The sequence below is a fragment of the Amborella trichopoda genome, chromosome 10 (genome assembly GCF_054954075.1).
Source record: "Amborella trichopoda isolate Santa Cruz 75 chromosome 10, AtrichopodaSantaCruz75HAP2 v2.0, whole genome shotgun sequence".
Lineage (NCBI taxonomy): Eukaryota > Viridiplantae > Streptophyta > Magnoliopsida > Amborellales > Amborellaceae > Amborella > Amborella trichopoda.
Window position 1 is genome coordinate 36,552,112 of NC_142345.1, and position 14,275 is coordinate 36,566,386.

At 37.3% G+C, this 14,275-nt stretch overlaps 1 protein-coding gene across 7 annotated transcripts; it reads left to right on the plus strand.

Moving 5' to 3' along the window:
• The first annotated feature begins 1,075 nt into the window (after positions 1 to 1,075).
• LOC18427613 (protein ROS1A) lies at positions 1,076 to 13,930 on the plus strand. 7 transcript variants are annotated; one of them, XM_020663277.2, is made up of 19 exons: positions 1,076 to 1,205; positions 1,818 to 2,081; positions 3,064 to 5,388; positions 5,690 to 5,780; positions 5,878 to 7,561; positions 8,359 to 8,438; positions 8,513 to 8,597; positions 8,671 to 8,762; positions 8,915 to 8,983; positions 9,141 to 9,177; positions 9,301 to 9,383; positions 10,513 to 10,950; positions 11,043 to 11,079; positions 11,173 to 11,230; positions 12,119 to 12,255; positions 12,391 to 12,456; positions 12,794 to 12,908; positions 12,997 to 13,035; positions 13,376 to 13,930. In XM_020663277.2, the coding sequence occupies exons 2-19, from the start codon at positions 1,832 to 1,834 to the stop codon at positions 13,618 to 13,620; spliced, it is 5,931 nt and encodes a 1,976-aa protein (XP_020518936.1). In that variant the 5' UTR covers positions 1,076 to 1,205; positions 1,818 to 1,831; the 3' UTR covers positions 13,621 to 13,930. The 7 variants fall into 7 exon arrangements, 6 of the variants coding, with proteins under 6 accessions (XP_020518936.1, XP_088706030.1, XP_020518938.1 ...); XM_020663279.2 differs by having other exon boundaries at positions 1,086 to 1,205; positions 1,926 to 2,081; XM_020663278.2 differs by having other exon boundaries at positions 1,092 to 1,205; positions 1,805 to 2,081.
• The last annotated feature ends 345 nt before the right edge of the window (positions 13,931 to 14,275 follow it).

Below are 14,275 nucleotides of genomic sequence, written 5' to 3' on the forward strand. Positions count from 1 at the left end.
ACTTGTGCTATAGATACTTGTGTTCTTAAAAAAGAAAACCTAAAACCGACAAAGATATTTTCTCTATATTTTATTCGAACACATTTTCCCTAAGCGTGGCTTGGGGCTCTTACTTGATGGATCAAATAAAAGATAAATTTATTTTTATCTTTAATTATAAAATTAAATCTTTTAAAAATATATTTAAAATTTTAATTAATTTTTTTAATATAAAATATATTTTCATCTCTAATTATAAAACTCAATATATTTTAACCCCAACCACGTAAACGTACTTTTTTAAAAAACGGATTAATTTTTTTTTAATCAACCTTTATCCCAGACAGCAACAGGTCAAACCTATCCTATATCGCTCATACGAGGAGCCGCGGTAAACTTGGGATGTAGTGTTGCAATTGCCACCAACGCCGTAACGAATCATGCGCCAGCGGTTCTTAACTATATACCTATCCCTCAACACTTAAAAAAAAATTAACCACATCTAAACCATAAAAGCCGCTAATTAATTGCATGTTAACGTGTTTTAGGGGTTTTAACCGAGGGCCAGCAACCCTAACCCTAACTTAACAACACGTCGAAGTTATCAAAAGGAAACCCTAGTAACACGTGTCGCAACCGAAAAGACACGTGGGATTTGACGATGACGTACGGTGCATCGAATTTAGGTAAGGCTCCGGAAGGTGGGCCCACTGTTGTCGCCATTCATGGCCGTTCGTTTGAAAGATGTTCAGTTAGTATTGCATCTCGCTACCCAGGTGCCGTCTGCAGCTGCCACGTGTCATAGAGGAAGCCGATGCTTCGATATTCGGTTATCACGTGCAAAAGCCCAACTCAATTTATGGTAATGGAAAATTTTGAGACGATAAATTAATGGAAGCCAATCTTATAAATAATAGATAAAAACAAACAGAATTTGGATATTTCCTTTTTCTTTTTCTTTTTAATTTTGCTCCTGAAGTATATTATTTTCATTGTTATTAATAATTAAATGTATAAAAAATCAATTAATAATTCTTATGATTTTAATTAATGATACAAACTACCCAAAAATTAATAATAATGTATTTATTGGATAAAAAATAAACTATGTTAAAAACAGAAAGAGAAGAAGAAGATTATCAGTTTGTGGACTTTGAACTCAATAAGAGGGCAAATCCAGTGAATTTACAAGCTCTCCCTTTTGTTTTCTCCTCTACATTGCAGAGGTAAGTAAGACTGCTAGCTTTTCTGTGAATTATTAAAAAAAAAAAAAATTGAGAATTATTTCTGTTCCTCATTTCTCGCTTGATCGCTGGATTTTTAATCGAGGAATTTGGGCCAAGATTTATCGGAGATCTGAGCTTCATCTCTACAAACTAAACCAGCGTATCTTCGGTTTCTCTTTCCTTGCTTTTTCCAATAAATTTTCTAAATTTTCCAGTAAGTTTTCTCTATGGATTTGCTTCCGTTTGCTCTGAAGTCTCGTCAACAATGAACAACTTTTGCAGTGTCCGAACAATTTTTTGCAGAGTCCCTTAGGGAGTTCTGATATTTTGCGGTTTCATTATGCAACTAGGTTTTTTACAGTAGTTTGGTCAAGGTTTCTTTAGCTCTCAGCCCTCTTGTAATCACTAATTAGAAAATGCCCAAGTCCTCTCTCTCTTGTCTCTGTAATCTTAAGTTTCTGACTCTGTAATCCATGAATGAACTCTTTTATTGAAAAGTTTATGACTCTGTAATCCATGAATGAACTCTTTTGTGTCATGAATGAACTCTTTTGTGGGAACATTAGTTCAGTGGAAAGCTTGAAGATATTCGGATCTAGAAATTTTGTGCAGAGGATTATAGGAACATGGCATCGGGTTCTAGTGTCGAATTCAATGGCTGTAGTCTTCTTCCTTTCACGGATGTTCCAGAACATTCTAAGAGGTTTCCTCCCTTTCCAGAAAGCTGCGGCTGCACCACATTTGCCTTTCCTGGTATGAACTACATGGATTGGCTAATAATGATGAAGGGGAACTCAGTCAATGTTGGGAATATTGGGAATATGTGTACTGCTGGTCGCCCTCCTTTTCCATCTCCTACTCCTCTTCGATCTTCAAGTAAGCAGCTTTCAGCTTTTTGTTTTTTCTTACAAGTTATAAAGATATTTTTCAGAGCAAGTAAAATATGTTTTTTTATAAGTTATAAAGATATTTTTCAAAGCAAGTAAAATAACTTAAGAAATATTTTTATTTAAATTGTAAGAGTCTCATTTTTAGTGTAGAAAATTACTTTCACCAGATACCGAAAAGAAAACTTTTTTTTTGGGTAATGTTCAAAAGAAAAACTTTCTCCATTTAAGCTGCATGACCATTTCTGTGAAAGATTTGTTTTTATTTCTTATAACTTGGGAAAGCATTATTTTCAGAGTGAAATAAAATTGCCACATAATTCTTCATTTGAATCTATTATTCATATTATTCATTTAACCATTGAATATGTGGTTTTTGAGCTCTTTTTTTGTTGGATGCTGCAATTGGATTCTGTGTTGGTTCTCTTTGAAACTAGAAAAGTGGTTTTTAATTTAAAAATCCATGTATGTTATTCATATAATCTTAGCCCCTAAAGTAAATACAACATTATTTCTTATCATTTTGGGATTATGCAATTTCATTTTTTAGATTTTAGTTTAATAAACCAAAAATATATAACAAATAAGATAAGAAATAATAACTTATGTTTTCTGTGAATTGTTGGTGCTCAACATCTTAACATCTATCAAAGTCTGTTTTCTGTGAACTGTTGGCGCTTAACATCTGTCAAAGTCTGGTTCATGTAGCACAATCACCAGTAGCTAACAATCTTGACACATTGGTTGTGTGTTTGGGCCACAAGTCATCAGTTAATTAGAAATTTGGAAATTCTAGCCTGGAACTTTTTCATCAGTTCTTTATCTACAAATTAGAGCATCATTTAGGCTCTATCCCAGCGAATGTAGGAGAGAGGAGTTTTAGTTTTCTTAAAGTAAAAAAGTGCATACAATATTGCTAGTGTAAAGTACTCATTTTTTATTTTTTATGTAAATTACTCCTAATAATGCAGATGGATTTCCAGTTCCTTTTATTCATGTGGACGAGCTTGATTCAGTACCAAAAACAGTAGCTAACATGAGCTCAAGTGAAGCTCAGGAATCACCTCTAGCACCTGTGACACCAGAAAAGAGTATTGGGGAAGAGAGGATAAGGAACCACCAGTCCTCAGTGGCCACTGATTTCTATTTGGAGAGAAATTTGCATCCAAGGATCTTGTCCGAATATTTGACAGAAAATATCCCACAACCTCAGGTCTCCCCAGAAACTTTGCCACAAAATGCTCCACTGCATATGGAATTGTCGGAAACATTGCCAGAAAACAATCCACACTGTAGGATCTTGCCTGAAAATGAGCCTGGTCATACGGCACTCAGTAAAGAAGGCAGCTTTGTTCCGGAGAACCAAGAGAAGGAATGCCAGATCGTGGAAAAGAAAGAAGCTCAAGGCATGGACCTATACAAAACACCAGCTCAAAAACCACCAAAGAGGAAAAAGATAAGGCCAAAAGTGATCAAAGAAGGCCAAACCAATAGGACCCCAAAGGCTGCTGCCTCAAAAGAAAATGTGCCAACAAAGAAGAAGAGGTCCCCAGGAAAGCGTAACAAGGCCAACACGTCCCCTACAGAAGCCATAACCAATCCCGCTAGCGAGGCTGCCAATTTTAGTGGTGTTACTAGTTTGGCTGCTAGTGTTGGTGCTGGTGCTAATTTGGTCCCTAATACTAGTAATGCTTCTAGTTCAGCAACCAAAGTTCGTGTTGACTTTATTACAGCTGCCAGAGTTAGCAGTACTCCTTCATGCAGGCGGGTTTTGAACTTTGATGATGAAATCCATCATAGAGAGGAAGACTTGAAAACAGCTGCAATACCCCAAGAGAAACTTCAGCCAAGAGAGATCAGATTTGAACCAACTATACGGGTTCAGGACAAACATCCATTTGATATGAACCAGTCACAACCACAAATTCCAGACAGTTACCATATGCCACCAAATCCACCTCTGGAAAACTACCATAACCCATCACAAAATCCACCTCTGGTGAGCTGCCATAATCCACCTCCGAATCCAGAGTTGGCATCTTCAATGAAGCGAAATATGAATGTAAAAACCCTTGCTCGAAGAAGAGACGTGGGAACTACCCAGGCACATCATGGACAAGTCCAAGAAGTGGGTTTTTCTTCTAATGAACTACAATTTCGAACAAAAGAGTCAGTTCACCCTATTCTTAGACTCAAGCAATCCTATACAGAGATGCTTCAGGAGTACAGTGTACACAAGAAAAGTCTGCAATTCCCAAATTTTCAGGTGAACAATATGGCTGGGAAGAGGCTCTGTGAGCCTGCATCCATTGACCTTTCCTCTCCTTCTACCCAGATAGCTGGAGAAATCTCAAAGAGTTGTGTGCAGGAACCAGTACGTAACAAGAAACTAACAGACAAGATGTTGTTCATACTTAAAAGCACTGGGAAAGATGGTACGGCCAGACCTAGTGCTTGTGAGTATGATCGCAAAAGAGAAAATTTCTCCATGAAAGCACTGTCAACTAATGTTCGTGGAGGAAGCCATGTCAATTTTGACCTCCATGTCCATAAGTATATGGTGGCCACAACTACCAGTATGGAAGAAAAGGAAAAGAGAAGAAGAAGAAAGAGAAAACATGACCAAGTTGAGGACTTGAACTCTTTGCAATTGGCTGGGAATTACAATTTGAGATTAACAACAGAGCCCAGTGCAGGTTCGATGAAGCAAGCACCAACTCCTGTCAATAGGAAATTGAAACGTGCAAAGAAGGAAACTCATCTTGAAGAAATCATGCGCCTTCATGCTCAAGGGGTCTTGGAGAATCAATCTTCCTTTATGAAATCTCATTCTTATTCTCCCCAAATGCACAAAGATGGCATCTCAAATGAGATTTCTTTTCCCCATCATCCTCAACCTGGAGGGTGGCATATCGTTCCAAGGAATTTCACTCATGATCATCATAGTAGCAGCATTGCACAATGGGGGTCTCATGCATCAGAGACATTGTTCGATCCTATTGATGTGCTTGTCAAAAAATTGAAAGCTCTAGCAATTATCGATGAGAGCAAGGAAAATCAGTTGGTTCCTTACATTGGAGATGGTAAAATGGTGCCATACGAAAGACGAAAGAGGCGTTCAAGGATCAAAGTTGATCTAGACATGGAAACAACTCGGGTCTGGAAGCTTTTGATGGGCAATGAGACTGATGGTCTAGATGGACTCGACGAGGAGAAGGAGAAATGGTGGGAAAGGGAACGGCAAAGATTCGAAGGACTTGCGGATTCATTTATTGCACGCATGCATCTGGTGCAAGGTAATCCACCTTCATTCTGGAAGCAAGTTTTTGATTCCCTTCTCCATTATTTCTTTGTTCATCTTTTTCTAATTCAAGTGTGACATGTGCAGGTGTAACCATTTATCAAAGATCTTGCCTCAGCTGTAAATTTATTTTCTCATGCTTCTGTGCATGGTGCTAAATGCTTTAGTCTTAGGCTCTATCTTTGGTAGCTATTATATTGGGCTGTTTAAATTATTTGCCTATAGATGCCAATGGATTTGATTTCCTTGAGAATTATTCTTCTCTAGATACCAAAAATAAATAAATAACTGTGCAGGAGACAGGCGATTCTCGAAGTGGAAAGGATCTGTCGTTGACTCGGTAGTTGGAGTATTTCTAACTCAGAATGTCTCCGATCACCTTTCCAGGTACATGCAAGCTTGCTGCAATGAAACTTGAACTGACAATGAGTATTTGACATTTTGGTTAGACAGAGTAATAGTTTTTGTCTTGACATATTTCCAGCTCTGCATTCTTGTCCCTTGCGTCGCGCTTTCCTCACAAGAGAGGTAGCAACAATGCAACAGCTCAAACACCCTCAGTGGAGGTGCATTTGCAAGAGCCACAAGAGATCATCCAACAAGAGCCAGAAGTGATCATCATGGACTCTGAAGAAACAATCCATTGCCAAAACTTATCAATCAAACAAAGTCAGCAAGAAAGCTCTGTGCCCCCTCAAGAAAATGAATGCAGAGAAGATCTTATAAAGGCCATGGCACAGTATAACGAGTCATGTGAAAATGATGTCATGTATGACAAACAATGCTTATTACAAGGGATGGATTTACCTAGATCTGAAATGAGTCAGTCATCATATGTGGAAGCGATTGAGCATCAACCAAACAATGAAACTATGGAAAAGAACAGATCAAGTCAGACAGAAGCAGAGAATGGGGAATCAATGCAAAACACTGATCTGCAATTTACCTCATCCCAAGATTCTACTTCGACCATTCAGACTGTGGAGCACTATGGATCAAGTTCAGGATCCACTCCTGAAAGAGATGAGATGATGACCAGTTGCAATCATGACAATGCCAATGGCTCTTCCTTCAAAGAGCTTCTGAATAGAACAAGGACAAAAATTATATGGGATTTGGACCTAAATCGGACCTATACTATGTCATCTGAGGAACATATGCATGAGAAGGAAACACCAAGTTTGGATCAGTCAGGTGATGGAAAGCTGTCAAACTCATTGCCAAATAATAGCACGCCTATGCTCCAGAGAAAAGTTGAGTTAAAGGAAACAATTGAAAAAGAACTTTCTGCTGCTTACATTTTGTTGAGAGATTCAATTACACATTCCACACATGAGAAATGCTCTGAAGCTTCACTTGAAGAAACAAAATCTCCTGTTGTCTCAACTGATATTGAAACTGATGCTGAGAGTTGCATCAACTGTGAAAGAAATCAACCGGCTTCCAATAAAGAAACTTTAGCAGAACCTATTACTCTGCAAAATGAAACTTTTGGCACCAATTTATCCCCCAATACCCAAAACTGTGGAGAACAATTGCAGTCATCACCCTCTTTGGAACCAGGAGCTCTCAGAAGAGATTCCAACTTAAGCAGCATTTGTGAAAAGGAGAAGAACGAGGACACAACTCAGGAACTAGATGGCACTTGCCATCTGAGTTCAGGTTTATCCCATGATCATGCAATTGATTTCTCAGAAGAGTCAGGGAAGCAGAATCTCTCATCTGAAAGTTCTTTGAATGCAGATGAAACCCGGGCTGAAAGAACTCCCAAGAGTTTAGGGCAGAAAGACGAGACAGCAGAGCATTTTAGTTCAAGTATACTAGATCGTCCTCAAGATATTGCTGAATGCTTGAGAATAGAGGACAGGGAAGTACCCGTAGAAAAGAATCCAGATGCCCCAAATATAAGGGATGGAAGTTCCAGTGTCACAAATGAAAATACTGAAAGAGTTGAAGAAAAACAGAAGAAGGGAAAGGTGACAGTAGTCAAGAAAGCGGTTTTCGAATGGGAATCCTTCAAAAGGCACATACAACCATGCTCAGGAGCAAGAGATCCCGACTCGCAAGACTCTGTGGACTGGGAAGCAGTGAGATGTGCCAAAGTAGAAGATATAGCTTATACCATCAAGGAGAGAGGGATGAATAATGTACTTGGAGGAAGAATAAAGGTGTTATTTAACTTCTTGCATCCTCTAATTACCATATTATCAGTATTATTATTAGACTTTATTTCTCCCACTAGATGTTTCTGTTACTTAAGTTCAAGTGCTTCACCAAAGAATATATCATTCTGGGATGAAATAGATTCTTTTAGTATATCAAAGATCAATTGAAGAATGAAAATATGTAAGTCAGTCATCTTGTTAATGGCAGGAAAACGTACAGTTCTACCTAAAGAAAAATACTCATGTATGTCTGGTTAGTCTACCTTTTCTGCTGATTGCGAGATAATCTATGCATGAAAATCTGAAAGGAACCATATGTTCTTTAGTTAGACATAGAAAAGGACTAGCCATACATTCCTCAAGCACTTTTAGAGATTTAGTGTGGATCACATATCCTCAGGCCTGTGATTGTTCTTTTATGGAAAGGAATATGAAATCAGGCGAGTTTATATCCTAGAGGGATTAGTCTTGTCTGAGCATGAACCCACACGTCATGTGTCACTATACATATATGACCCTCCATGCATGATGATCCCACCAAAAAAAAAACAATTGCCAGGTACAAATGGGAGTGGACACACTTGGTCTGCACAGCATAAGGCCTTCAACTGTACAACAGTCATATGAAATGCACTTCTAGAAATGCATAAGGACATTATATATATATATATATATATATATATATATATATATATATATATATATATATAGATAAACATTAGTAAGCTGTACACTGAAAACATCGCTTATGATACAAAACTTGTCATAATTGACCACTCACAAATGCATACTTTTTGTAGAATTTTCTCAATCGGCTGGTAGAAGAGTATGGAAGCATTGACCTTGAGTGGTTAAAAGATGTTCCTCCTGACAAAGCCAAGTAAGAGAAATTTAAATGCATCTTCTGCATCCTTGGTTCTTCTCAAATACCTAATACTGATGTTCTGATCACAGGGATTACCTCTTAAGCATAAGAGGATTGGGACTCAAGAGTACTGAGTGTGTCCGCCTATTAACCCTTGAGCATCTAGCTTTCCCGGTAAGAATTTATATTTGTTTAATTGGTTCAAATTCATAATACAGATGTCAATATCTTGTTTCTTTTTCATAAGGTCGATACAAATGTTGGTCGTATAGCTGTACGACTTGGATGGGTGCCACTTCAACCACTACCGGAGTCCCTTCAGTTGCATCTTCTCGAGATGTAAGTCTATTTAACTTCAACGTCTTCAAAGCCTTCTTTATTTATTAAAAGAAGGCACTGGTAGGTAAGCTAAATAAGCTAAAAAGCAATTCTTTAACAAGAAATATCAGAATATCCCAACTAAGTCTTGTAATTTGTTCGATTTTGTGAAGGTATCCAGTGCTGGAGTCTATTCAAAAGTACCTATGGCCTCGTCTATGCAAGCTCGAGCAGAAGACACTGTAAATCTATAGAACCTTCTTGTATCATTGATAGAACCAGTCATATGGAAGTGTCACCAAAGAAATGGGAAAACTCATTTCTGAATTTGCTCTTCTATTCACTTGTCTAGCTACTTTGAGCTTAGGGATGCTTATCCAAACTCTTGCTTTTGAGCAGGTATGAACTCCACTACCAAATGATTACATTTGGAAAGGTAAGACTCAGATAATTTCAGAAGTCTCTGAAATTATTCATCTTTTGTCCAAGTGAAGTTACTCATATGGAATGAATTATACATTGCAACTAAAATAAAACTGATTACTTTGAATGAATGCAGGTCTTCTGTACAAAGAGCAAGCCAAATTGCAATGCATGTCCAATGAGAGGGGAATGCAGACACTTTGCAAGTGCATATGCAAGGTTATAGCACACCTCCTGGCTTAAGTTATCTAGCTCTTGTATGTACATGCTTCAATTGATTGTGCACATGCATTTGAGCATCTATATTTGCCGACATTTGTGCATGAACTCATGATCTGCTTACCGATAGACATGCATACATAACCATGGGCCAACATATGGATACAAATCAAGGACAATTTGCAGCATCTGTACACCTGATCCTGCTCCACTGTAAAGCTTTTTAAGAGCTTTTAAGTTTGGAAACTGCAATTCAGAGAATATGGAAGATGCTAGGGGCATATATAATCCACAAAGTTCATTCCAATGAACCCATTTTCCATGAGACAAGAATCAACACCACAATGTTCGCTTCTGTGATTTAGCAAATTAAATCATGAAAAGGATCGAATAGTAAGTATTCATCAAATATATAGTTCTAGGATACTATTCTGTGTTGACCATCCAGTCTGAGTTTATTACAGGGAAAAGTAGAATCCACCAATATATTTAAAGGAATTCTCTACAAAGAAACCATTTATCTCTTGTACAAGGTCACAACTATTCCCACTCATTAGATGTCAAATTGTATGGTTTAGGGTGAGTCACGAAGTTAGAGATTTTTTTTTTTTGGAACTTTATGTTTATTCAATGACACTCTTACAACCACCCATTTTGAAATGTAACGGACGAGTGATTGTGACCTCCTGTACAAAAGATAAATGGTCTCTTTGTAGACACTTTCATATCTAAAAGTGACATATTTTGTTATCAAGCAAATGTTTTTAGATCATTAACAGTTCAAAAGATTCAAAACCCTAGATAACTTTGCTGTGAAAGATTTCAATAACAAATGTTAAACCAAGCAATAAGTAGACTTCATCTTTCCATGAGGAAGGGCATATCACCAGTTACAGATTCAGGTGACTATGTTTCGTTACCCCATTTGCCCAAATATCATGACCAACTTCAGCAATGCACACTGTCTTAATATTCTGGTATGCTGATCTATTCTTGCATGCAAACATTCACTTGCACAGATGGTATGCTCATGGTTGCACATAGTCTGAGAAGGAACAAAATATGCTTAGATACATCAATTAAAATTGTTTTGCGCATTATAATTGATATTCCATTGTTTTGAATGCAGTGCGAGATTCGCCCTACCAGGTCCACAAGAGAAAGGCATTGTGGATTCTATAAATCCATTCATGTACATGAACAAGCACAGTTCAGAAATCCACCCATTACCATTGCCCCCATTGGAGCCAATGCCTATCCCACAAGAATATTCCAATCCCATTTGTGAACCAATCATTGAAATGCCACCATCACCAGAGCCTAAACGCTTTGAAACCTCAGATATTGACATTGAGGACACTCCATGGGAAGATACAGATGAAATTCCTACGATCAATCTCAATCTTAAGGAACTATCACAAAATATACAGAAATGCTTGGAAGCAAACAATTGGGACCTCGGAAATCCAGATATGTCACAAGCATTGGTAGCTATAACTAAAGAAGCTGCTTCAATTCCAATGCCAAAGCTCAAGAATATTAGCAAACTGCGTACTGAGCATCAAGTGTAACTAAATCCATTTCTTATTTCATGTTATCTCCAACTGGAAAAGGTATCTTTGTCATTATTTTAGTAATTCTGTTTTTCTTAAATTGCAGCTATGAACTTCCAGATGACCACCCACTTCTGAAAGACGTGAGTAAAATTATTCAATCTTTTCATGAGCATTTACATCAGCAAGTTCCAATTGAAGGCTTCCTCCTAACTTATATTGCTATAAAAATGCAGCTGGATAGAAGGGAGCAAAAGGATCCATGTCCATATCTACTTTCCATATGGACTCCAGGTTAGTCTTTTCATACAAGCAGTTTCTTACAAATTTATAATTCAAGGAAAAAGTATGTCCCAACCACTTTATTTTATATTTTCTACATTTTCATTCAATTTTATGTGAAATTTATGCAGAAGGACGGTGTTTATTTTTTTTTTAAGTTGTCCCTCAACCTAATATTAGCAACATTGAAGCAGTTTATATTTTTTTTTTTGTCCCTTTCCCAAACCGTAAGGCTCTCAAGTTCATGGGGAAGGCATATCTGAAGATTGATTGTCCGATGTTCCAAATATCGGACAGCCCTAAATATGGTTCAATTGCCCATACCATGTCGTGGTAAGTGCATAAGGTATCGGTCCAAGGTTTAGAATCTAGGACCGTTTGTTCTCGCACTACAATAGAGAGAACAAGCGGTCCAAGGTTTGACACCTCAGGCCACTTGTTTCCTGGTCCGATGTTTTTAAGCTCGAATAACTTGTTCCATGTTAAATTTAGGGATATCAGGCAGCCTATATCAAGAGCTGGCAGAGGTTTGAAATATTGGACGAGCTGGCAGAGGTTTGAAATATTGGACTGCCACCTACACCCCCAACAAAATAAGAAAATAAATTGTCAATTTCCCAGTTCGATGTTGTGAGTTTCAAATATTGGGGCAAATTGGGAGAAAAAAAAAAAGGCCATGAGGTGTTTTTCAAAAAGGCACCGATCCGATGTTGTAGATCTCGAACTGGCATCCTTGCGCATAATTTTCCATAAAAGTTTATGACTGTATTTTCTGTAATTATCTTCAGTATGGACATAATTTTTCCTATATTCAATGAAAAACATAACTAGAACAAATGTCCCAAATTTATGCTCATGGTTTTAATTGTTTCCATTCTGATATAATGTTCCTACACCCAGGTGAAACAGCAGACTCAATTGAACCACCAGAAGTGTGCTGCAATCAAGCATCAGGCAACTTGTGTGACAAAGAGACTTGCTTCTCTTGTAACGGAATACGTGAAGCTAATTCCCAAATAGTACGAGGAACAGTTCTGGTGAGCAACCATTATGTATTTCCAAATTAAGAATGTTGTTTTTACCATTTTCCTGAAGTGGCATATTATAGGTAGTTCCCTGTAGGGATCAATAGCATAGCAAGGAATTGCTTGACATATATTTTCCCTTGACAGATTCCATGCAGAACTGCAACGAGAGGGAGTTTTCCACTGAATGGTACTTACTTCCAAGTCAATGAGGTAATATCAAATTTTAATGATTTTATAACTACAATTACTCCAGAACATGGTCATTTATTCAAGCATGACGATAACATCCCAGTATTGCAAATCAAACTGCATTAGTAGACTAATGTATGAGTCCCAGTAGACTTTACAATAAGTAATTGGGTCATAGTAGAATACATGAATGCTATATGTTCATGTTTCTCTCTCCCTTTCAGTTTACTGTTATATCTTTTCTTTCTTTCTTTCCATTTAGATTACTGTAAAAATTAATATTTTCTGGTAAGCATAGCCTTGATGCAATACTGGCACATTCTAAAAGAAAAACATCACCAATCGAATTGCAATTCAGGTGTTTGCGGATCATGAAACCAGCTTGAACCCAATTGCTGTTCCTAGAGCTTGGATATGGAATCTGCCAAGAAGAATTGTTTATTTTGGAAGTGCTGTCCCAACGATATTTAGAGGTAAATCATTTCCATTTTGAATTGTCGCTTTAGATAAGGAATCAACAGAATCCTCATAATTTTATCTGCTTTTGATTCATTGATATAGATCGCAGTATTGAGGAAATTCAACAATGCTTTTGGAAAGGTAAGAAAAGCCACCTCGTATAATTTTTTGTACTTTCAGTTGCTGATGAAGCTTCATGATATCTCCATCTGTTCTTTCTCTCACACACATACAAAGACTTACGTGCTTTAATAACCTTTACTGTGGGATGAATTTTATCACCTTCTACCATAAAACTAATAACTCAATATTTGATTATACATAATTTTTTTCTAGTAGGATTATGATCATTACAAAGGGTACTTTTTAAAATATAACATAAAGAGGGTACTACAATCATACATGTACACATGCATGATTGAGATGAAATGACATGATTGAATTAACAAATAATTAAAGCTGGCATGGTTGTGTTTTGCAGGATATGTATGTGTCCGTGCATTTGATCGAAAGTACCGGTGCCCACGTCCCCTAAAACATAGATTACACGCACCACCAAGTCATATAACCAAAATTAAGAATGGGACCACAAAGGATGATGTCAAGCCCAAATCTAAGGAAGTCATGACCCATCCACCAAGCCACCAAGCCAAAAATAAGACTGGATTTAGTATGAATGAACTCAAGCTCAAATTCAAAGAAGCCATGACCACTATTCGAAGGTAGAAGAGTGATTGACCAACAAAAGGCTCTTTATTGGCAGTCCGCTCAGGCAGATGCCTGTGTGCACAAGTTAGAAGGCGGCTACATTGTTGGAACCAATGGATCACCTGGATCTGTAAATGGGTGTATAAATAATTCTCATTATTTATATGCATTTTCGAATTGAGCTCTTTTTCTACTGTTGGTTGATCATATGAAGTCTATAAGCTAAATAAGCGCCAAAGATCCACTTGTAAACTAACAAGAAATTGACCTTTATTGTAATTCAGAATGATTAAACATGTACAGCTCAATGTTGCATCGTTTCGTATCATTGTTCCAAAACTCCAATACCTTGTTGGTTCGAGATTGACGATGAAGACGTGGGTGTAGGACCGAGTGCACTTATTTTAATTTGTGCACTTATTTTCAGATGGAATAAAAAAATTATGATGAAGGTGTAGCTTGTGATTTTCAAATATCAAAACTCACTACATCTTCTGCTAATTAAATGAAGGGAAATAACATTAGATTTGTAGTCTACCATATATTACACGTCTTTTCTTCTTGCACTTCACATATCGAATGTAACGGGGGGCAACAAACCTTGAATCAATTTGATTGTATATGATGAATTCTACACTTCTACCACATTGATTGAAGAAGCATATTTATTAGT

What these genes read in the sequence shown, in the direction of transcription:
- LOC18427613 (XM_020663277.2), top strand. Translation starts at nt 1,832, where the DNA reads ATGGCATCGGGTTCTAGTGTCGAATTCAATGGCTGTAGTCTTCTTCCT. An exon ending in GTCTCCGATCACCTTTCCAG is followed by an intron (nt 5,781 to 5,877) that starts GTACATGCAAGC and finishes ACATATTTCCAG; the next exon opens with CTCTGCATTCTTGTCCCTTG. An exon ending in TAGTACGAGGAACAGTTCTG is followed by an intron (nt 12,256 to 12,390) that starts GTGAGCAACCAT and finishes TTCCCTTGACAG; the next exon opens with ATTCCATGCAGAACTGCAAC.